The 25,479-nt window shown below is 37.3% G+C and overlaps 2 protein-coding genes across 4 annotated transcripts in view; one reads left to right on the top strand and one right to left on the bottom strand.

The window, feature by feature from the left end:
* The window catches only part of LOC117988924 (4-hydroxyphenylpyruvate dioxygenase-like), a 326,462-nt gene that overhangs the window by 1,027 nt on the left and 299,956 nt on the right, over positions 1-25,479 (top strand). Inside the window, exons 3-11 of one of the 3 annotated variants that reach the window (XM_069503641.1) lie at positions 365-456; positions 1,958-2,047; positions 2,460-2,564; positions 3,058-3,273; positions 3,774-3,874; positions 4,589-4,693; positions 5,891-6,098; positions 8,111-8,350; positions 8,978-9,071. In XM_069503641.1, coding sequence (XP_069359742.1) covers positions 365-456; positions 1,958-2,047; positions 2,460-2,564; positions 3,058-3,273; positions 3,774-3,874; positions 4,589-4,693; positions 5,891-6,098; positions 8,111-8,350; positions 8,978-9,052 — 1,232 coding nt within the window. In that variant the 3' untranslated portion in view covers positions 9,053-9,071. Of the gene's footprint in view, positions 1-364; positions 457-1,239; positions 1,418-1,957; positions 2,048-2,459; positions 2,565-3,057; positions 3,274-3,773; positions 3,875-4,588; positions 4,694-5,890; positions 6,099-8,110; positions 8,351-8,977; positions 9,131-25,479 lie in introns of those variants that run through there. The other 2 variants (XM_069503640.1, XM_034976214.2) reach the window with 2 other exon arrangements.
* Positions 10,024-25,292, bottom strand: Trp1 (translocation protein 1). The gene is made up of 8 exons (XM_034976212.2): positions 25,136-25,292; positions 21,378-21,504; positions 18,716-18,849; positions 17,799-17,912; positions 17,228-17,448; positions 15,710-15,896; positions 14,114-14,298; positions 10,024-13,690 (listed from the first exon to the last, which is right to left on the bottom strand). Exons 1-8 carry the CDS (start codon positions 25,169-25,171, stop codon positions 13,504-13,506), a joined length of 1,191 nt encoding a protein of 396 aa, XP_034832103.1. The 5' UTR covers positions 25,172-25,292; the 3' UTR covers positions 10,024-13,503.

Consider the following 25,479-nt stretch of genomic DNA (forward strand, 5'->3'; position numbering starts at 1 on the left):
TCGACTCTTGATAGACTCTTGGCACAGTCTGCAGATGTCAAAGCCCTGGAATTTAAGTTTGTACATATGCTTGTTTAGGCCTAGCTAGCTAAAGCTAGCACTAGAATGCACAGATTACTCCTACTCAGAACCTACCTTCTTGTTGAAGGATTTGACCAGCGCTTTTGAGTGGTTTAACCCTGGCAACTTTCTCCAGCAGTTGAGTGTACTGTTCCTTCAAATAAACTTTGTTTCTAAAATACAACATTTGTGATATGATAGATGTTTCTATTGTGTAATATAATGTGTTTAAAAAAATTAAATAACATTGTGATTTTTGGTAGTAACCAATATGTTCACTATTATCATAGGTACTTTGTTACAGGATTCTTAAATACACGTAGGGAGCCCCTACAAGTTAGCAACCAAAGAGTATATAAACACTACGTAACTGTTGGCAACATCAATGTTGAAATCGTAAGTCAGTCGGACAAAGCTAAAGACTAATATAATCCCTAATATAATCCTACTCTATGGATAGTATGTATTCTGTGGTAATGTGGGTAAGAATCGGTTGGCCCCTCTGAATGCCCCAACGCGCACCGCCCTGCGGTGAGTCTCTGAGCGTCGCTAGAGTGCGCTTATATTCATTAGGAATAAGTTAATATGACTGAGTATACTCAGTATTAACTTTGATATGCCCTTGATAAAATGCATGCAGTCGATAAAAAATGAAACTTATTTTTAAATACAAATATTAAAAATTGCAGAACCTGCAGGATTTGAATCTTCATCTTTGTATAGTGTCCGGACTCCAGAAAGATTGTCAATGCCGAAATTTCTGTTATTTTCTCCTAATATGTTAGCTATTTCTGGCTTTATTATTTTTTGATTTGAAAATAAGAGAGTAGATTTGTTGTCCAGTTACCAAAAGTTTTTACCATCCTGAAGGATATATTCATAATTCATATAATATATTCTCCGGTCAGTTAAATATTTTATACAAAACTATAGAAAAACGAGTAGGCATAGATTACAATTTTAAAGTAGTTCTTTCTTCTTTGCTCTGGGCTGGTTTCCGCACTTAAACGTTTCCGTCTGTTGTGCGTGTTAAGTAGTTATAATAATATCTAAAATATAGTTGTTGAAAATAAATTTAAGACTGAATTGTCTTAATACGATTTTCACTTATGTGAACGGGTCTTTACACGGACTTGTTTTTAATAAAATACATAAATATTAGACAATATAAATACCAGATTCCCTACCTGATTACACGCCTTTCTAGAATTATTCCACGCCAGTTCTCATATTGAGAAGGACGCAATTTTCCTTATTAGGTACCTTTTTTTATTAGTTCGTGAGAAGTAAAAGTGATTTTAATACGAGATAGCATATCCAGTACAATAAATACTCATTATACGTTTCTCGCATTATGGTAAGTAGGTGCACATTATTTTAAGACCTAACTAGTATTTACTTAATATATTTTTATTGAATTCCAAAATTTGTTTATTAGGCTCTTTCAAATTCTAAAATTAAAATAAAGGTGTGCCTCTGGAAGCCTCAATAGTTGAGCGGTTTAGGAGGTGTACTGGAATTCGAAAGAATGCAGGTTTATAACATTTTATCTATCCACCCCTTTTACATCAAGGTCCGTCCTACTACACACATTAGACATCTATCAATCCTCTTTTTCCCCTCCAACAAAGAAGGGAAAGTTAAAAATTAGTCAAATTAAATGTGACTGGTTTATCTATTTAATCAATATAATTTTTATCGAGAAGAAACCTGCATGAGAGTTGAGACATCTGAGAGTACTCCATATTGTTGTCAAAAGTCCGCCGATCCGCAACTTGGCCAGCGTGGTGGAATATGACCTAAACCGTTCTCGTTCTGATAGAAGACTTGTACTCAATAGTGGGCCGGCGATGGATTTATCATGACGTATATTATTTAGATAGTTGTTTTATTTCAGACTAGCTACACAGACAAGGGACGGAAACCTGAAGCCGGGAAGTTTCTAGCGTTTGATCACCTTACTTTCTGGGTTTCCAATGCTAAACAAGTAAGAATCAGTAACGTATACTTATCAAATTATCACCCTAATAGCTATGATTATCACGCAGCACGCTTACCATTCACCCATTTAAGATCACTTTGCCCTAGACGTTTTGTTAGAAGTTCCCCAACTATCGTGAACTGTGGTTAGGAACACTTTTGTCCCCAACTTCCTCAATTGGAATGATCAAGATTACATAATAATTATGTAGATATTTATCACCCTAATAGCTATGATTACCATACTCACCATTTAACCAATGGGTTACACTTATGATCACCTTTACCCTAGTAGTTAGGATCACGCTTACCCCTATGATGTAATAATTATCACAATATTATCCCTAATTGGTGTGATCAAGATTACTCTACGTATTTGAATATTTATGATTATACTTAGCACATGGATGTTATTTCAGGCAGCCAGTTACTACATAACGCGGTTCGGTTTTCAACCCTTGGCATATCAAGGTCTAGAAACTGGATCCAGAAAAATTGCATCCCATGCTGTTAGAATGAATAAGGTAACTAAAAAAAGATTTTCCCGCAGAAATTACTCTAGATATTTTTATGATAAAAGTTAAGAAAAATTGAAAAATATTTGTCGTTTACGCCTTGTGACTTCATTAATCGATTGCTATAGCTACGCATTGTTATAGCGTGATGTTAATTATTAATTATGTTATAAATAAATAAAAATCATAATTTTAATTTTTCATTTAAATAATGAATTCTCTCTAATAATCCATACTAATATTATAAATGCGAAAGTGTGTCTGTCTGTCTGCTAGCCTTTCACGGCCCAACCGTTCAACCGATTTTGACGAAATTTGGTACAGAGATAGCTTGCATCCCGGTGAAGGACATAGGCTACTTTTTATGCCGGAAAATCAAAGAGTTCCCATGGGATTTTTAAAAACCTCAATCCACGCAGACGAAGTCGCGGGTATCATCTAGTTCTATATAAATAAATAAAATTTTATTTCAAGCATCAAATATATCGCTTTGTATTTACAGATAATCTTTGTATTCCAAGCCCAATATGAGCCAGAGGAATCGGAGTTCGTGAACGAAGTGGCCTACCACGGGGATTTCGTGAAGGACGTCGCCTTCCAAGTGGAGAACTTGGATTATATCCTGGAGTATGCGAGAAAGCAGGGTGCCGTGGTTGTGAGAGACTTATGGGAAGAGAGGGACGAATGTGGTGTTGTTAGGATGGCTACACTGAAAACGGTAAGGGCGACTCATTGGATACTTACCTTCATGTACAAAAAGCTATAAAGACAAATGTAATTGAATTTCGAATGTTTTTTGAAAGCATATTTGTGATTGGTTGGATGGTTAACGCCCACTGAAATTTTTGTCTATATCATTTGTATGGGATTACGTAACAGAGAGCGCTGTATAAGTCCCGAAAACCGCTAATGCGCGTGGCCGCCATTTTAGTGACGTCAGCACTAGACTGAAGTTTCGAGCTGATGGTATATTATTTCGGCTGACGTCAAAATGACGTCATTCCGATGTTAATGAGACATGGTTCCAGCGCAATAGCAATTTGCGGGACTTATACCAACTTCTTTCCGCGCCAATATCCGCGGCTATGGAGGCTCAACCTGATTTGTAGCGCCATCACGCGCTTATAAATTATCATATTTTATAATGAAGGAATAATTGAAATTTAATGGCAGGTATTTGTTAATGGCAGATATTTTATTTACCTATTTGTCTTACAGTACGGCGACAACACTCACACTCTTGTAGATCGGTCGAAATACAGCGGATCATTTCTACCGGGGTGGCAGATGTTAGATGCTGATCCGATACACAAATTCCTGTAAGCATGATCCGATTATTCGATATCCGATTATTTTATCCGTAAAAATACTTAGGTACAGGACGCGGCAGAAAATAATGTACATCGACCTTTAGAAGGAGATAGCGGATTTGTAGACGTCACATAGTGACAGAGAGACGTCTACAAAGCCGAAGTGTCATTCTAAAGGCCGATGTACATTCTTTTCTGTGGTAAGATGATATTATTAATGCAAAAAGATTGTATGTTTGTATGTATGTAGGTACCGTATACCTACCTAAAAACTAGCATAGGTCTCTACGTAAGTAGGTACGTTTCTGTAGTCATGTTTTCTTCTCACACTAATCACCGGCGCTGATAGGTCATATACTATGCATTCCTGAATAACACTGACAGATCGGCGCTGACTATAATTACTAGGCGCAGGATCGCCAGTGCCGACGATTAGGCTCGGTTTCCACCTAAGCGGTGAGGATATATGTTACGTATTATTTGTCAGATATGATTTAAAAAAATCACGTCATCTAAAATAAGAATCGGATTGGTAGACTGAACACATCAGCTCTCAGCTCTCCGGTCATAGTGTAAAAAACCAACCGGAGTTATGATGCTCTGCTGTGATAGATGACCGTCTTTGTTGATTAGCTTCAGATTAGGTATAGGTAGGTAGTTACGTGTTGTATTTGTTAAAAACTTAAAATTCGTAATATCTTTAAACAATCATACCTTTTCCAGGCCAAAAGTGGAGATCAATTTCATAGACCACGTGGTAGGAAACCAGCCAGATAATGGCATGGAAGCAGCGGCGTCATGGTATGAACGCTGCCTACAATTCCATAGGTAAGAGAATTTTTCATACCTAAAATACTTTATACTTAATACACTACCACTCTTCTAGTTCGATGGAAAAAACCACATATCTATTATCTAATGAGCTGAAAACATACATCGTTTTCAGTGAAAACCTAATTGGGTCCGTTGTTTTTCACACAAGCCAATATGCAACAGGTCGTGCTTGCAATCGGGGTGGGAACGTCCCGCACAGCCCCCGCACTAACCCGGTGCAGGCGAGCGCGGGTGACGTGCGGGTGTGTGCGTCCCTCTGCTTCATACCCCAATAGCCATCTCGGCCTGTCGCGTACTATACTTACCCTATATTAGTAAAAACATAATAGATTTATACTGGGAGATAACAGAAATGGGCTAAGATGACGTAAGATGTGTTGGATGCCTTCCATTATATTTTCAACTGCATTTATCATCCAGTCAAATTAGTCATTTCAATTTGGTACAATAATTTGCATAGAGGTGAAAACTGGTACAGGTTATTATCAAAATACCAAAAGTCCCCACTGATCCTACTTATGCTAAAAAAATTATTCAAAGTCAAAGATCAAAAGCAACTATTTTTTGGGTCACCTGATGTTAAGTGATTACCACCACCCATGAACCTTTACAGCACCAGAGGAACCACCAATGCGTTGCTGGCCTTTCAGGAACTTGTTGGTCCGCCCCTTGAAAAACCCCATGTTGTAATCTAATGGGAACACCGCTGAAGGGATATGATTCCACAGTTTGCATGTGCGTGGAAAAAGGATCTGACACAACGGGTGGTTGAAGTGCACCAGACACCCAGGTGGTGAGGGTGGAATTGTTTGCGGTGGCGTGCGGTGCGTTTGTAGAAAAAGGAGGGTGGAATGAGATCAAACAACTCTACAGAGCACTCCCCATTATAGAGGCGATAGAATATGTTATATCAATAAAACCATAATGAAAAGTTGAAAATGAATTGGGTATTTGACTACATCAAAAATAATTTTTTTCTCAGTGCTTACTAAAAAGAGGGTCTTCCAAAATACGTAAAATCCAAGTCCTTTGTTAGTTTTAAGTATGATAACCATATTAAATAATTAAACTAAAAAAGTACGTCATTATGATGTAGTATTTCAAAGCATATCGCATACTAAGTGCGCGTTTTGACGTTTGATAATAAGTAACTGATTTGACTAGTTGTCAAATACCATATTATTTTCTTAGATTCTGGTCAGTGGACGACAAACAAGTGTGCACGGAGTACTCGGCCCTCCGCTCCATAGTGATGGCGAATTGGGAGGAGACCGTCAAGGTGCCCATCAACGAGCCAGCCGTGGGCAAGAAGAAGAGTCAGATACAGGAGTATGTGGAGTACCATGGCGGAGCGGGGGTTCAGCACATCGCTATCAACACTGAGGACATTATTACTGCTGTAAGTTTTTGCGGGCGATGGAGAGAGCTATGCTTTCTCTACATGATCAAATCAGAAATGAAGAGATCCGTAGGAGAACTAGAGTAACCGGTATAGCTCAACGGGTTGCGAAGCTGAAGTGGCAATGGGCAGGGCATAGGGGAAAGCAGGTAGGATTCGTACACTTTTTACTCTAGGTCATGTAAAAACAAAACTAATAAATATTTCAAAATAATTTCAACACTGCTGGATTACCTAGTTATCTGGCTTTAATTATAGTGTAGTTCAGTGTTGAGGCAAAGTAAGATGACAAAGCTACGACGAATTTCCCAAAAAATGGAAATCTTACGAAAGCACCCCACACGCGAGGTAGCTTCGTACATCGACTAGGGTACATTCGTACATAGTGGGGAGCTTTCGTACACAGGAATTAAAAAGGCTATTTTATATGAAATTAAACATTTATTGATATCAAAATTAACACAGAATCAACCTTAAATATAGTAATAATTAACAATATGGTGTTTACAAACAATTTATTACAATTTAAGTCATTCATTAATCAACATTCTAATTTACCGTTATAGTAACTCGCGTTTCATCTCTTTAGCCTTCTGTTTTCTCTCTTGTTCTCCTTTTTTCATCTTTTTTGCTCTTTCCTTTTCTATCAGTCTATTTTTATCGGGATTATATGTTATATCCTTAATTTTTTCTAATACTTTTCCTTTCTTTGTGTCTTTTTAGGTGCATTCTCATTCACTTTAGGCTAAGGTAAAAGGTTGCATAATTTCTGGCGTCATCATCCCACAGTTGATGTAGTTGGTGATGGAGGTGGCAATCTTGATGATAGATCTTGTTGAGTAAGAGATATTTCTTTGGGAGTTGAATTGGGATAGCGCCTATGTCAAAAATAAACGATTTCTTAGTAATTATTATTAAACAGAGGGTCTTCCAAATTTCCATTGTAAGTTTTAACCATTCAAAACTGATTCTAAAGTTGTTGATTTAAATATAAAGAGTAGATACGTCAAATGTTTATGACGTCATATCTATGTATATCTTTTATACAAGCTGCCATAGGTACTAAGCCAGCGTTTTGACGTTTGATAAGAAGTTGCTAATTTGACTTATAGCGCAGCTCACGACAGGCATGAAACTTCGAAGAAAGAAAACATCGAGGTTTCACCCACACTGGCAGGCGTCAAATGTCGCCTATATTTGACGCTCGGTAGGCTATGAAACTACTAGGTATTTTTGATTTAACGACACCCCTAGCCTAATATTTAGCAGATGTCGATTTCAGGATCAAACCGAAAGTTTCTTCACTCTAGTTCTACTCTGCTAGTCTAGGCACCACCACTATTTGTTGCATGTTATCATCTGGGAGTGGTTTAGAATTGGAATCCCATAACCCAGTTAGTGCAAAAACGATCTGAACTCACGCGGGGTGCATTCGTAAAGTACGAATCCACCCCACTCCTAACTGCACGAAGGTACCCCAATCAAAAAAATCAAACAATAAATTTAAAATAAAAATAACGGTGAAGGTTATCCCAAAATTAATGTTTACCCATGAATCTAAGGCACTTATCCAAAGACTATTATATGTTACTTTAACAATTTGAGCCAAGCTTATTACGAATTAATGTCGTCAAAGATGAGTCGAAAAATTATTTTCGCGGTGTGAAAACACGTTATGACTTATTCTAAAAAAACGGACTGTTTTACAGCCACTGCACTTAGCTGTGAGCCTATGAATATGAGCGGGCCTCAAATATACAAAAACACAAACGCGTCACCATGTAGCATAGTGTAGATATGACTGTTGTACGAATGCTCCCTCTGTACGAATCCTACCTGCTTTCCCCTATAGTTCGTACAACCGATAGACTTTGGGGTCCCAAGATGCTGGAATGGCTACATCATCACTTACCACAAGATGAGATTGCTGATGAGATCAAGGGCTAACTTGTATCCATAAGTTAAGTTTCCATAAGTCAAAAGTTCCTATAAATTCCATTTTTTCCGTCCAGATTGACAACCTCCGAGCCCGCGGCGTAGAATTCCTTACTATACCGTCAAAATACTACAAGATCATCAGAGAGAAGCTCCAACACAGTAAAGTGCGAGTCGCCGAGAGCATAGACACGCTGGAGCGGCTCAACATCTTGATAGACTATGACGACGATGGATATCTACTGCAGATATTCACTAAGAACACTCAGGATCGACCTACGCTGTTCTTGGAAGTTATTCAGAGAAGAAACCATAATGTAAGTAGCAGCTTAGTGATATTTCTTGTTCTCAGAGCCCATGAAGGAAGCCTGAGCTTTGAGGATTTGCTCGATAAATCCAAATGTTTGCTTTGAGGAAGCGCTTGGTAAAAGCTTCGTTGGCTTTGAAGAAGTGCTTGGGTAAAGCTTAGTTTGCTTTAAGAAGGTTCTTGATAAAAGCTGAAAAGTTTCACCTTTTTAATGAAAGGTGAAGGTGCCTTTTATCAAGCACCTCCTCAAAGCAAACTTTCAGTATTTATCAAGCACCTCCTCAAAGCAACTTTCAGTATTTATCAAGCAACTGTTCAAATCAAACTTTCAGTATTTATCAAGCACCTCCTCAAGCAACTTTCAGTATTTATCAAGCACCTCCTCAAAGCAACTTTCAGTATTTATCAAGCATTTATTCTAAGCAAACTTTCAGTATTTATCAAGCACACACACAAGTTTATACTTTATAAGAAAACATAACCAACTCCATAAAACTAAAAATTTGCTTTGAGAACGTACTTTGAGCAATTATGTAGTTTTTTCCTTCTTGTTATTAATTTTACTTTATCATATTTTAATACTTACATATATTTTGATGTGCATATGTAATTTTATTTGAACATTTAATCTTTTCAGGGTTTTGGAGCCGGCAACTTCAAGACACTATTCGAGTCCATCGAATTAGAACAAGACAGACGGGGGAACCTTTAAAATCGTATTTTATTATACAGTAATTTTTAAAGAATATAAATAAATATCTACCTATCTTAATAATAGGAAAGCGAAAGTGTGTTCATTTGGATGCCCCTGCGATAACCCGGTGCGGGCGAGCACGGGTATGCGGGGCATCCACCCGCCTCATACCCCGATTGCCATCTCGAGCTGTCGCGGACTATACTTCTTGCATTTCACGAAGGCGAGTGGCTCATGCTTGTGTTTAAGACGTATCGGTATAAGCAGTGGCGTGCAGTTCATAGAGGCATGAATGCACTGCTTACCCCAGTTGTAATTTAGCTCAATGCATATTTTCATTATGAATAGAATAGAATAGAATAGAATGTTTTTTTATTCATGTAAACTTTTTAAAAGTGCTTATGAATAGTCAGGTAGTTTTAATTTACCACTGGTTCGGAATGCCGTTCCTACCGAGAAGAACCAGCAAGAAACTCGGCGGTTGCTCTTTTTAATTTTTCAATTTACAATGTTATTATACCGTACCATACAAGCCATTGCAGCCCCGTGCATTGCTGGAGCGAGTCAAATCCAAGCTTTTTTATCGTTTACATAGTCTGCGACTGTATAATATTATGCTTTTTTTAGGAGCATACTTTTAACACATTTTTTAAACTTGTGTAAAGGCAAAGTCTAAAATTGCTTGTGGAATTTTATTATAAAATATTACACTCAATCCCACAAATGACTTTCGCACCTTCCAGAGGCGGAGCGCAGGAGTGACCTGCCAGTAAACAGGTTCTTACCTAACTATTGCCTACCCTGGTATCAAACCCTGTGCACGCCACTGGGTATAAGTAAGATACAGGAAATGTGTGCGTTCGCGAGCGCTTGCTTGCTACACACGCAACGCAAGTGTATATTATGACGTAACCACAAGTGAAGTTTACTCGCCTTCGTGAATTGCAAGAACTGTATAGACTTAGTTGAATAAATGAAAAAAACCATAATAGAGTACATTGTTTTATTGGATTAACGCAAGTCAACGTCATTAATACATCGTCATGTAACCATTGATTAGATCTTGAAAACGAGAGAATTACCTACATATTTACAAAACCTACTAAGTATTTATTATTATTATTATGCAATTTGGTATAATATATCGAGAGCAGAGTTAAATTAACTGTACAATGCATACATTTTGAAATCTCACTCACAATTTTAGCTCTGTCAACTGTCGTGTCAAAAGTACGATTTTAGTCCTTATTTTACCGTATTTTTGACATGACAGTTGACATATTATTGAGCAAATATGGCGAGTGAGTTCTCATTTTGTACGGACTGTGGTAAAGGTGATCGCATACTTGTTCGTACCGCAGAAGCAGCACGAAATAATTTCGAATTCATTTGAATTAATTGTAACATGCAGTTCCGCACATAACGCGCACCATCGTGTCACTGAGACGGCTCGTGAGATAGCGGCTCGATTGCGAATTGTCTGCATCAATGTCTTAGTCCTTATAAAGGATTGATGTGGACAAAAAATATTTTGACAGTTCATTTACACTATCGATAAAAAATTTTGTATGAATTTTTTTGACGCGTTTTGAAGTTGGATGTCATTCAAGGACCTCGACAAACGTTACGTCAAAGGAGGTTAACATTGATACAACTTGAGAGGTGTGTTGCGGGAGGGTGACAACACGTAAAAATAAAGGCTCTGAACGTCGCCGACACTCTCCTACAACTCGCACTCTACCCTATGACCCGTCACAGTCAAGCGGTACATCAATATTTGTGTTTACTCGCACTTGAAGGAAACTTTCAATACATACAAACCACACACATCAAAACTGGTAGGATTTGAACCTAATAAAAATTGAATGGTCGTGTTCGAGACGAGAATTGATACTATATAATTTATACACACTGCCAGTCATGCTTTCTTATTAGAACTTGACGGACACACTGGCGTGTGTCTTTATATTTTTCCGGAAGCAGAGATAATATTTTTTTAAGTCTATTCTCGATATCTACCAAATTCATATTTGGTGTACTCTAGTACAATATAAAACAAGATGTAAAAACTAGTGCGCGACAGTTATAATTGACAAGCCGATGGAATTTTTAAAATATAAAAAAAACAACTATTTAAATAGTATATAAATTAATATACAATTTAATTTTAACGTTTTATTAAGACCTTCGATAAAATAATTACAATTTTGCAATTACAAAAATAATGAAAAAGTTTTCTATACCTCCCTTTTTTACATAAAAAATGCACAACCTTTAAAGGTGAACGCTCATTTAAAAACGATCTTTTGTCGATTATATACAAAAGTTTTCAGGTAATATTTCAAATAAGCTATTACAAGTTGCAATAATAATACAAACTTGCGAATTCATATTATTTTTATTTCGTATGGATATTTGATACACTTAGTACTTCTAAAAGGTGTGAAAAATTCTATAATAAAATATCTATAAGGATTTTTCTATATAATTATTAATTTTTCCCTAGGTATATTGTTATAATATTTGCGGAACCGTTAAGTGAGCGTACACCTTTGAGACATACAAAATACACTTTTTGAATATTAATTTGGTATTTAAAATGCAATCATTCCCATCGATAAATATATATAAATTAAATATAACATGGTCTGAACGTAAAAATTATATAGACAGCACCAAAATATTTCAATCACAAAACGAATATAAATATTACATTATTTACTAATAATTAATTATATTAACGTGCAAAAAATGCATAAATACAACACAAATATTTTATCTAAAAAATCACTTATTTATTTTTATTTATAATGTGTCTTTCTTAGTTTGGGACATTTGAAAATAATTTCAATTCTGTTTTCTAATATTACGAGTAAGTTTCGTTGAAATGGAAGCATTATTATTAAGTAAGTAGTATTTTTTGAATCCCAAAATTAAGAAATTCGTCTTGAAATACTTGAAAATTGTCTCTAATTTGTGTAAACTAACAACCAATTTATAATGACTCTCTGGGACAGGTATTTTCTTTAAAAAAAATAATCATAAATCTACAACCAAAACTAACAATAATTAATTGTTATTTGTTAAAATCTATCTTACAATAATCATAAATGCACGCACGCACATAAATTCTTTTTTTAAATAAACTGATGAATAATATAAATAAATTGATTAAAAATAGATTTTAAATTTGTAGTTCATAATAATTATTACACACTTCAATATAACTTTCGAGCCAGTGGAATGATTTGTGAAGAGTTTTCATAGCAGATCAAAATTTACATACAAACTAGACATTGGTAAAGGCTTCCCCATCCTTGAGAATAATATTATACATATCATAATAAACTCAACAAAACATCCAACCGCTCAAAAAACAGTGCGTGTAACCTTCGCATTGGTGAAGTATAAAACGTGCGGAATTTTATTTTTGAGAACGAGTCTGTAAAAGGCTTATCATATCATGTAGTAAGTAAAAAATAGAGCTTTTAATCTATGGCACCAACTACTTGGTACTAAACACCTTAATAAAAGGTGGCTGTCTCCAAATAGCTGTTCTGTTTGGCGACCATTTTAAATAAAGTTAATTTTAAATACAGAAGTAATTTGTACAGTACTGCGTCTGAAAAAAGGTCCGAGTTACTATCAAGTCCTGTCAAAGAAATTATTTTGAAAACAAACAATTTCTACTACCCATCCCAGAGCGATCTGTAAAGCTGATCGTAAAATCTTACATGACGTACCGCATGCGCCGCATTATTCCGTACCATTCTGGGCTTAGTTATAACATTAGTTTCGCATTTGAATATATAGTGCTTACATTTTGATATCTCACTCCTCATTTTAGCTCTATGTGTCAGCTGTCATGTCAAAAGTACGGTTCACCCTTAAATAATTAAGCTAAAATGGCGAGTTAAATCTCAAAATGTGTGCATTATACATGTAGTCGGGTAAAAATAATTCATACTTTGAACTACTGATAATCAGTTTATTATTTTTCATGTATCGAAATTGTAGTTATATAGTAGTAATAAATTAAGTTACATTGGAAATGCTTATCTCTGAACAGAGATGTTTTCCAGCTTCCCATTCAAGGTTGTGAGTAAGGCGTATTATGGAATAGGTCTTTTTAGTGGTCTGAAGTGAAACTTCACGATGTGGGATTCTGTACCGCCGCTCTATTGGTTCGTTAGTTAATCTTTGCTTCCAGCACTGTAGAGTAACAAATATGGCGAGTGCGTTCTCAAAATTTATGCATCATTCATTACCATCCAGAATACTTTTTATTTGACGGCATCTTATTGAACTACGTAATAAAAATGCGGCACGTACGGTGCGCTTTGATAGATGTGCGACCAGGTTTAGGCTGAAATCTATAGAGCGTTATACTTTGATGAAAGTCAAAGTAAGCTCTATAGATTTGAGCTTAGTGTATTGCCAGCCTATAATAACTATGATAATGTCTACGTCTAAGTAGTACTACTACCTTTAGGATCCGGCTCCTCCTTGGTGTCGGATCCTTCTTTGGAGTCAGGGTCCTCAACGTCTCCTGGCTCCACAATCTCAAAGTCGCGGTCTGTGGACGACCGCTGACTGTTGTCTGACTCTGATTCCGAGAGTTTGTCCGTGCTCGGGACTTGCTCTGGCGTGTCATCTCTGAAACAATCCACAATATTTCAAATGCGAAAATGTGTGTCTATCTGTCTGTTACCTTTTCACGGTTCATCCGACTCTAACCAATTTTGATACAGACAATTTTGATACACGTAGTTTACATCCCAAAAGTACATTTTTAGGGTTCTGTACCTCAAAAGGGAAAAACTGAACCCTTATAGGATTACTTTGTTGTCTGTCTGTCTGTCTGTCAATCTGTCTGTCAAGAGACCTACAGGGCAAGACCACAATATAAGTTCCTATTTTTTGTTCATTGCTTTGGAGAATCGGTATAATAGCAAAGTTATTATTTCGTGCGAGTGTTTAGCAACACACGAGACAAAGGCACGAGGACGCAAAGAATTTTGCAGCCGTGTGAAACACAAAAATACCCTATTAGAGCGCATGTTATATGAACCCACTTACTTAGCATCTTCCTGAGATGTCGTGCGTTCTTCCGTAGTGTTCGCCTCTACGCTAGTCTCTTGCTCCGGCTCCGCTTGCACGAGGGGAGTCTTTTCGTCCTCGTCGTCGGAATGTTTGTCTTTCTTGCGTTTTTTCTTGCTTTTTGATGCCTTGTCGCTGTCGGAGCCCGGACCGCGGTATTCGTACTATAAAGAAAAGAAAAACATTAACGGGCTTGAGCGGAAATTTTCTTTAACCATGACAGATATGAGGCGGGGCGCCTTCACCCCGACTGCCATCTCGACCTGTCGCGTACTATAGGTGGTTTTTTTTGGTGTTAGCTGAATAGCTGATTGAAAAAGGACACCGGATGGATTCGAAACTAGTCGGGCTAACTTCGACTAAACACGTGAGTATAGCCGGGTGTAAGATATGTATAATATGGAAATCACTCACGATAGTTTAGTTTAGGTCTTCAAGGCGGGTACCAAGTGTCCAACGTATATTCCACCTTTAAAGCTCCATGGAGTAGCTCTCAATAGAGTTTACAAATTCAAATACCTTGGGCACTTGCTAACTGAGAACCTTGGAGATGATGACGATATGGAAAGGGAACGCAGGGCATTGTCAATCCGAGCGAATATGGTGGCCCGCAGGTTTGCCCGATGTACAGATGCTGTGAAAGTCACGCTGTTCAAAGCATACTGTACATCCTTATACTCGGCAAGCTTGTGGTTTCAGTACACGCAAAGGGCTTACAATGCGCTGCGAGTCCAATATAATAATGCGTTCAGGATTTTGTTGCGGCAACCTCGGTTCTGTAGTGCATCAGCTATGTTTGCTGAGGTGCGGACAGATGGCTTCGATGCCATCTGGCGCAAGAAAACAGCATCACTATTGTCCAGAGTCCGAGGAAGCAGCAACGGGATCCTGCGCATGATAGCGGACAAAATGGATAGTCCTCTGATGGGGAAACTCGTGCAGAGGACTAAATCCCTTTTAGTTATTAAGTACTAACATAGTGATTAAGTATTTTGTTACTAACTCCTTAGTGTTTAAGTATTAACATAGTTATTAAGTATTTATTGTTACTAACACATAATGGATCAATTGTTGTCCGATTTAATAAATAAATTGAAATTAAACGCTAAAATAGCTGGAATCACGGTCATAGCACCAGGGCTATTTACAGTAGGTACTTAATATTTCAAATAAAATAAAATTTTACTGTTTTTTAGTGTATATTAAGATTTTTGGCCATCATGTGACCATCTTGCTCTTGATTTAATAATAGACGTTATTTTTACACAGCGCTATATCAGCCTACCTTATACAAAGGCCAGAACGAGGCAAAGAAGCCGACGTCCTCTGTCAAGTTGGGCAACAGCCACAGATGGTGTCGCGACAGAGTCAGCATCCACAGCAGACAGAACACCACCACTCGCAGCACGGCCAGCGCTATATCAGCCTACCTTATACAAAGGCCAGAACGAGGCAAAGAAGCCGACGTCCTCTGTCAAGTTGGGCAACAACCACAGATGGTGTCGCGACAGAGTCAGCATCCACAGCAGACAGAACACCACCACTCGCAGCACGGCCAGCGCTATATCAGCCTACCTTATACAAAGGCCAGAACGAGGCAAAGAAGCCGACGTCCTCTGTCAAGTTGGGCAACAGCCACAGATGGTGTCGCGACAGAGTCAGCATCCACAGCAGACAGAACACCACCACTCGCAGCACGGCCAGCGCTATTATTAGCACTAAGAAAGCAGCAGCCGCGATACTCAGGTAGTATACCCCTTTTCTGTAATAAAATAACAAAAACCAAGAAATAAAATAGCGAAAAAACAGGCCAAATTCGAAACAGATTCGCGCACTGAGGGTTCCGTACTACAATCGTATTTTATCGACATTTTGCGCGATAAATCAAAAACTATTTTGCATAAAAATAAATGAAAATCTGTTTAGAATTTATTTGTTTGAATTTAGAGCCTTTTCATATGATGGTAAAGTTGAAAATGCTAATTATTTGTTCAAAACACTTTTTAAATTTTTTTTGTGATGTGACCACAAATTCACGGTTTTCAGCTTTATCCCCTAATGTCTGCTATAAGACTTACCTACCTGCCAAATTTCATGATTCTAGGTCAACGGAAAGTACCCTGTAAGTTTCTTGACAGACAAAGAGACAACAAAGTGATCCTATAAGGGTTCCGTTTTTCCTTTTGAGGTATGGAACCCTACAAATGGGATTAGGAATAAAAATCGGTTAGATCTGTCACATTTTTAGTTTAGTATGTAGATTTATGCAATTAAATATAACTTGTTTTAAAGGTGAAGGAAAACATCACGACGAAACCTGCATGCCAGCGAGTTCTCAATAATGTGTAATTCTCCATAAAGTAATTCTCCATAAGAGCCTCAATAGCTCAACCGGTATAGGAGTGGACTGAAAACCGAAAGGTCGACGGTTCAAACCCCGCCTGTTGCACTATTGTCGTACTTACTCCTAGCACAAGCTTGACGCTTAATTGGAGAGAAAAGGGGAATATTAGTCATTTAAAAAATGGCTAATATTCTTTTAAAAAAAAAAAATGTTCTCTAAAGTGTATGTCTAAATCTGCCAATTTGAACTAGGCCATCGAGGTGGACTACGGCCTAAACCCGCAGAATAAGTAGGGTTTAGGCCTTAGTCCACCACCACTAGATTAGATAATAATAATAATATTTTTTTTGCATAATTGTCAGTATAAAAAAGATGTTACATAAATGATTAAATAGGTCACAATCTGCCATACAATGGCGTGCAATATTAAAATATAGTACACTAGATGATGCCCGCGACTTCGTCCGCGTGGATTTAGGTTTTTAAAAATCCCGTGGGAACTCTTTGATTTTCCGGGATAAAAAATAGCCTATGTCCTTCCCCGGGATGCAAGCTATCGCTGTACCAAACTTCGTCAAAATCGGTTGAACGGATAGGCCGTGAAAGGCTAGCAGACAGACAGATAGACGGACAGACAGACACACTTTCGCATTTATAATATTAGTATGGATTATAATTTGAGTAATCTTTGTACAGAAAATAGATTAGATAGCCAGTGATGGATTGATCATGATGATGATGATACTAACCTTACAGTAGCCGGCCAAAGGGGGAACATACATACGCCAATGGTGCCAAACACCACCAATGCGCCACACAGCCAATAGTACCAAGGGATGGGGTCGTATATCCACACATACGCGTCCAGACTGTCCAAGAACAGCTGCTCCATGTGCATCTCTAGCCGGATCTTGCGTTTCTTTTTCTCTTTATCTTTGTCCTTATCTTTATCTTTGCTATCTTTTGTATCCTGTAAATCAAAAACTATTATGCATAACTATTATGTATTCCCTTCATATGAAACGCCACTTGGTATAGTTAGTTATCTTACATTGAAAATTGAAAATTTATTCATGAACACATTTTGATTTTTTTTGTGACGTTTTCGAATTTATTCCTTTACTTGTGCTATAAGACCTACCTATGTACCTGGCAAATTTCATGATTCTAGGTCAACGGGAAGTACCAAGTAGATGTGTGAAGTCTAACAATCTGCACATGGCCAGCGTGGTAGACTATGGCCAAAACCCTTCTCACTCTGAGAGGAGACCCGTGCTCTGTAGTGAGCCGGCGATGGGATGATCATGATAGTATCACTACCTTGCTTTCACAAGCACTTGCCTTGCCTTCGTCTTTCTCATCTCCACTCTTGCCAGATTTATCTGAATCCTTCTTCTTTGATTTTCCTTTTAACTCTTGCTCAGTAACTGGAACCTGAAATCAAATCCATATATCATTGTTTTGGTCCATTATCATTCTAACTATGGGCCTGATAAGAAAGCTCAGAGTCACTCAGCGGGCGATGGAGAATGGGCAGGGCACATAGTTCGTAAAACCGATAGACGTTGGGGTCTCAAGGTGCTGGAATGGCGACCTCGCACCGGAAGACGCAGCGTTGGAAGAACCACCATTAGGTGGACGGACGACATCAGACGAGTCGCAGGGAGCCGCTGGATTCAGGCGGCATAAGACCGTGGCGTGTGGAAGTCGCTACAAGAGACTTGTGTCCAAATGTGGACGTCTATCGATTGATGATGATGATGATGACACTCGCGACTTCGTCCGCGTGGATTTAGGTTTTCAAAAATCCTGTGAGAAAACTTTGGTTATCCAGAATAAAAGTTTCTTATGTCACTCTCTATACTCATACAAAAAATCACGTCGATTCGTTGCTCCGTTGCGACGTGATTGAAGGATAAAGCAATAAACTAACAAACCTACAAACAAACATACTTTCGCATTTATAATATGGGTAGTGATTAATTTTATTATATAGATACTAGATAGATACTAGCTTATGCTCGCGACTTCGTCCGCGTGAACTATACTAATTTCAAACCCCTATTTCACTCCCTTAGGGGTTGAATTTTCAAAAATCCTTTCTTAGCGGATCGTCTTAGCGTCATAATAGCTATCTGCATGCCAAATTTCAGCCCGATCCCGTAGTTTGTGCGTTGATAGTTCAGTTCGTCAGTCAGTAATGTTTTCCTTTTATATATTTAGATTATTTGGCATACCTTCTTAGCCCTATGAAATAGTTTGTGCAGCAGCATTCGATGCAGATAGTCCGTGACTTCATGTCGCGTCGTGAATATTGGGTTCTTGCCCGTCGCCCATTTTGACGTTAGAAGCGCGTCCACTGCTTTTGTACCTGGGCAATACAGAAAAAATTGAAAATACACCTTTTTTTATTCAGATAAAAGTTAACCCTTGTCTGCAACCTCACCTGGTGGTAAGTGATGATGCCGTCTAAGATGGAAGCGAGATAACCTGGAAGGGGTACCTATAGCAGTTTTTATTAAACCCATGCCCCTTTGGTGTCTACACGGCATCGTACTGGGACGTTAAATCGCTTGGCGGCACGGCTTTACCACTAGACCAGACTAAAAATTTAAAAATGTAAACCCCCAGGTTTTTGAACCCGGGACCTCCCACTAATAAGACCACAGTGCTTACCACTGCGCCAGGGAGGCCGTCAAATCAAACCAAATACACTTTCTGCGATTTATAGTTTACCAAGTTCACTTTGAATTCACACACCTTTGAGATAACACTATGAGGAACTCTCAGGTATGGTTTTCAATAGGTGTCTTAAGTTTATAATGACATCAATTTTCTTTATAAAATTCTTAGTATCTTAGACTTGCCTCTACACAAGTTTAAAAAATCTATTAAAAGTATGCTCCTAAAAAAAGCATATTGTACAGTCGAAGACTATGTAAAATGTAAATGATAAGAAAGCTTGGATTTGACGCGTTCCAGCAATGCATGGGGCTGCAATTGCTTGTACAGTATGGTATAATAATATTGTAAATAATTGATCACTTGAAAAGAGCAACCGCCGTGTTTCTTGCTGGTTCTTCTCGGTAGGAACGGCATTCCGAACCAGTGGTAAATTAAACTAGTTGACGATTCAAAAGCACTTGTAAAAGTTAACTTGAATAAATAGGTATATATTTATAGTTAATCTAAGGTAAGTTGACCTAATTTTAAGTTATCAGTTATCACCAAGTAATATGATGTTTGTAAACGTTACAATAATAGAAATGTTTTATATTCTCGATTACAGAGTTGATTCAGAGCTAACGCGTATCTGATAGAATTTTACACGCTTTTATGTAATACCTAGAAAGATTAATATTTTACTGTGTAAGTTTCTTAATAAAACATTTCAAAAATTAAGAGCTCGTTTAGACGTGTAAATAAATTAAGCCCTCGGCAACCTGGGCGGTCTACTTGGCTTCTGGAGTGAGCTTGGATGGCTGGAGTGAAGACTTCGGCGGGGAGGGGTGATGCACGCACAACAGACGGAAACGTTTAAGTGCGGAAACCAGCCCAGAATGAAGAAGAAGAAGAAGACGTGTAATTTTACACGTTTATTTAATGTTCGGTAGTTAAATAAAACAAATAAATAGACAAGGAACCCTTATAGTCGCGTCTAGTCTAAATATATAAAAGGAATATGGAACTACTGAAATGTTTAGAAGTAAAGTTCTGTCGCTCAGTGCCCGCCCATACAATTGTTTTAATTTTAAATATAGTATATTTTATCGTCATTTATGATTTAGCATAGTCGTAAACACTAGAACACAAATATAAACAATGGAACACGAGGAAGCTCGTCATAAAACACAACTGCAGTCTCAGTTTCATAGTTTGGTTCTATCTTTAACGGTAGGTATCTATTATGGGATGAGCGTTAACGACTGACAAAGGAATCGTTATTCGTTATGTTGCCTACTAAAAATACCTACCTAATATTTTTTTTTACAGTTAAAAAATACATTAGGTAATTACACCTAATAAAAAATTGGTCAAGCGCGAGTCGGACTCGCACACGCAGGGTTCTTTATCCTAATAATATTATAAATGTGAAAGTGTGGATGTTTGTTACTCAATCACGCAGAAACTACTGGACGGATTTGGTTGGGAATGGAGATGGATTATACCCTGGATTAACACATAGGCTACTTTTTATCCCGGAAAATCAAAGAGTTCCCGCGGAATTTTGAAAAATGTAAATCCACGCGGACGAAGTCGCGGGCATCAGCTAGTTCTTAATAATTCTTATTAGGTACATTTATTTAATAAGCGCGTCAATGGTATTCATCATGATTGATGCATTGCATATAGGTTCAATATGCCACACATCATCTGAATGCTCCTCTAAAGAAGTCCCTATCTTGACTACGAATATCAGTGTAAATCTGCAAAAGGTTCCCTCAGGCGCCGTCCTATTGTCATCGCTCGTGCGATGATACGTGCGTCCGACGAAAATGATCGCGCGTCCGTGCGTTCAAACAAGCTGTTCTACTGAATGTCCTATTGATGATCGCGCGATCATGCGTTCATATTGTATTTCATTACGTTATAAATTAATGTTATAATTTTAATATGTGCTAATTCGCTGCTTCAGCATTTCAAATTTATATAAAGCAAACAACTAGCGAGGCAGCGAGTCAGTCCACATTTCCACATTAAGTAGTTAACATTGAAACTACTGTATTCGCGTGAAGTAAAGTACCGTGTGTGTGAATTCCCAAATTGAATTCGGTGGAAATTTCTTGTGGTTTTTTTTTTAAAAAGACTGTCGAAGCGGACCTCCTAACAGCACGATAAAATCACATCGCATCATGATAATAGGACGGGGCCTCAGAAATACATGTACTAAGTACTTACCTGTGAAATACTCTACATGGTGGTTAAGGAACTTGGTTTTCTTGGTGGGCACGTTGGCCTTCAGCCATTTCGCGACCGCGTACTCCTCGCTGGTCGGCTTCTCTGACTCGGGGAGTTCCCCGAATTCCTGCAAACAAAAGTAAATCATCAGCGTCCAATTTGAAATACTGTCAAAACAATTTGAAACGACATCATTTATCTTAATATATAAAAGGAAAAGGTGACTGACTGACTGACTGCTCTATCAACGCATAGCTCAAACTACTGGACGGATCGGGCTGAAATTTGGCATGCATATAGCTATTACGACGTAGGCATCCGCTAAGAAAGGATTTTTGAAAGTTCAACCCCTAAGGGGGTGAAATAGGGGTTTGAAATTTTTGTAGTCAAAGCGGACGAAGTCGCGAGCATAAGTTAGTAATGACAGCTACAATGTCACGATCGCAATCACCTCTGATTGGTTGGCGCTCGGTCATTATTGGCTACAATGCATTGTTGCAACAAGAATCGCACAAATTCAGCCAATTGATTGAACCATTGAGATTGTAATAATGATTGATGCAGGTTTTACGAAATCGACCTACTGTTTTACAACTAGCGGTTTTTGCGATCTTCCTTCCTATTCCGTTTTCCGATTTCCTTCACCATTAAAGCAAGTGTTAGGTCCTACTTAATTGCTTAAAGCGCACATAACTCCGAAAAGTTAGAGGCCCGGGATCGAACCCCCGATCTCCCGAGTAGGAAGCAGACGTCTGAACCACTAGGCTATCACGGTTTATTTACATCTGTGCACGCGATTAACATATAAAGCTAAACGGTTCATCTTGATTACATACATGGCCCTGGCATTGTATACTTGACCGCTGCACGCTAAATGGAATACATTAACAACTTCAACTGATCCGTTATGTAACTAATTGCAATGTTAGAGATCACTATCTGGAGCCTGAACAGTGGTTGCCTTAACCTTGCACCAATACAACATTAATAAAACAATGGTAATAATAAAAATATCATGATAAACAGTTCATAGCTAGTGAATATCACTGCGATCGCAATTATGAATGTGAAAGTGTTTGTGTGTTTAATCCAGGATTAGTCCCTTAACTACGCTGCAACGGAACAATGGCTCGACGTAATTTTCTGCTTGGAAATTGGACATATTTAGTTAAAGAACTGGGGACTGACATAGGCCACTTTTTATCCCAGTAAATTAATATTCTCATATTTTTTTAATAACTTAAATCCACATGGGCAAATTCGCAGGCATCATCTAGTTATGCATAACTTTGAAAACATTATTCAATGACCTTATTAATTACTAGCTGATGCCGCGACTTCATCCGCGTGGATTTACATTTTTCGAAATCCCACGGGAACTGTTTGATTTTCCGTGATAAAGGTAGCCTATGTGTTAATCCGGGGTATCATTTATCTCCATTCCAAATTTTATCCAAATCCATTCAGCAGTTTTTGCGTGATTAAGTAACAAACATCCAAACATCCAAACATCTAAACATCCAACAGCCACACTTTCACATTTATAATATTATTAGGATTAGGATATATAGGATAGGAAAGATAATAATTACCTACATAAAGAATTAGAAACAAGAATCATTTTTGGGCTTCCCCAATAAGAAATTAGATAATTGCATCACACACAAAACATTTAGATAGGTACCTATGTGCCCGTGTGTGTCTAGATGTGAAACCATGTGCAAAATATAACATAAAATATAAGGGAACTTTATAAAACTTTGTGTAATTATACTAAAATTAATAATAATTTTGCCATATATAAAGAAAATTTATTGTCTAAAAACCATGATAAAAACAAACATGACAAATAAAATTCGTAACTATTTAAATACATGGTTGAACAATACTGAATCACAAAAAATATTTTTTTTACTTACAAAATCTCTCATTTTCGTATAATCAACTAAACATAAAATAAAGCCACGTCCACACGCACGCTGTCGCGACAATTCTCGATTGTGACTAACAGCAAACTCTAACTGTGAAGCTATCGGTGAAAGTGGGCCATTCTATATGTTTTACATGCATATATATACTCTGTGAGCATGATTTGTAGTGGCATTGAATAACTTTGCTATGGTTTACATATTATTGGATATTTGTAAATAAATTTATGTTTATGCTAATTTGAAATAACGAACAAATGGACAGTTGGAGGTGGTGTATATAATAAACCTAAATCTAAATATATAAAAGGAAAAGGTTTGTCTGACTGACCGACTGATCTATCAACGCACAAATTACCTGATTCAACTAATAAAAAGGTACCAGACAAACACACTTTCGCATTTATAACAGTAGTTTGGATAGTTTTGTTTTGGTTCTTTTAAAATTCACAGTAAGTTTTCAATAACCTGTCTTTCTGCATATTGTAGTCAATTTAAATTCAATGTTGATAAAATTAAAATAAATGTACATGTAGATGTATCGTGTTACACAATTTGTTTTACCAACCTTGATTATCATTATTTGTTAAAACCCTTGTGCCAGTATATTCAAAGTCCATGAAAATATGCGTTACGAAATTCAGCAGGACAGAACGTCTGACATTTAGTGATAGGATCCTATCCAAATGGGAGACCCAGACTACTGCCACTAAAAAGTTGCATTAGTTCAGTTAACTGGACTAACAACCAAACTACTGCCACTAGAGGGAATATTTATGGGTGTTTTAGTACTACTGCTATTTTGCGAGTCTTTTTACAGGTATAGATAGGACTAGTGCATAAAAACCGGCAAGTTAATATAGACTGTAGTTTATTCGGTTGTACACGATCTCTGAACAAAACTAAAGTGACAGATCTATGTATTACTATCCCTTACCCAAAAATTCCTGCCGAAAGGGATTGCGATAGATTTAGGCCTGTTAATTTAGTATTGTTTAGAGATTAGACATTGTACACATCTCTAAACTAAAATGGCAGGTCAAATATATTTCCATCCTTTTAATAATGCTCCTTGTGGGAAAAGATATCATTGAACTTACACCTGTCTTTCGCTAAGTTTAGATTGTGTACAATTAGCTATAAATCTCAATGTTAGAGAGCTAACAGTAGGCATAGCATTTCCCAAAGAAGAATTAGAAGTGCTACAGAATCAGGTATTATACTAATTTATACAACATTCAACAGTGCTGACATATCAATTCATTATAATATCACACAAAATGAAATTGGTATTGTGTAGAAAAATGTGTGCAGCCTAGAAAAAAATAGCAAACCTTTTTTCGCTGTAAATAAATTAGAAAAATAAATTAATTACACAGTTGGCAAAGATCAAACAAAGAACAGCCGGAAGATTTGCGGTTTATTTATACAATTGTTCAAAATACCATAAGGATTTGTACCTACTACACATTATTGCTGCGCATCATGTCGATTAAATTTATACCTATTTTACGTTGCGTTTCTTTCATTTCATTTTTATTATCGATGAACTCGAAAGAATTCAAATATATTGAGGTTCTTTATGTTTTCAATACTAAAGTGCGTCATTGGCGAAATAAACATGACACAAATAGCTCGCACAACCTCAAGCGAACGTTACATACATTTTACCGAAAACATCAACATTATAAAAATAACTCACTGAAAAAGGGGACTTCCTAATACCATTTTACTTTACGAAATACAAGCAAAACAATACCGTAAGGAGATGTAATTAAAAACAGGGCTTATTAACTAGCGTAAATGAAGAGTTATTGAATATTTGCGTACCTCTTTTCGTTTTTTAGCCTTCCTTTTGTCTGCCATCCTATTAAAAATTTGTCAACGTAGCGATTCTTGTTGTTTGCTGAAATCTCGAGAATTTCTTCGTGTTTCTTTCAGATTTTTAAATGACGCATTGTTTTTACAATATTGCCAGATTCGAAAATTAATAATAAATCACAGAGTAAAAATGTTAAGGTTCCCAACTTTCAATAACTCAGCTAAGATTGGAACGTGTAGAAACTCTATAAAACTTTTCGACTTGACGTTCAACTAATCGGACAAGACCTGTCAGTTTGTCTATGGTTTCGCTGTCAATCTTAACTCTGTGTCAACTGTCAACATGACATGTT

The sequence above is a fragment of the Maniola hyperantus genome, chromosome 15 (genome assembly GCF_902806685.2).
Source record: "Maniola hyperantus chromosome 15, iAphHyp1.2, whole genome shotgun sequence".
Classification (NCBI taxonomy): domain Eukaryota; kingdom Metazoa; phylum Arthropoda; class Insecta; order Lepidoptera; family Nymphalidae; genus Maniola; species Maniola hyperantus.

Coding starts and splice junctions, on each gene's coding strand:
- Trp1 (XM_034976212.2), bottom strand. CDS start 25,171: ATGGCAGACAAAAGGAAGGCTAAAAAACGAAAAGAG. Junction 15,897..17,227: donor CTTTGGCCGGCTACTGTAAG/GTTAGTATCATC, acceptor ATTTTATTACAG/AAAAGGGGTATACTACCTGA. Junction 13,691..14,113: donor ACATCTCAGGAAGATGCTAA/GTAAGTGGGTTC, acceptor GGATTGTTTCAG/AGATGACACGCCAGAGCAAG.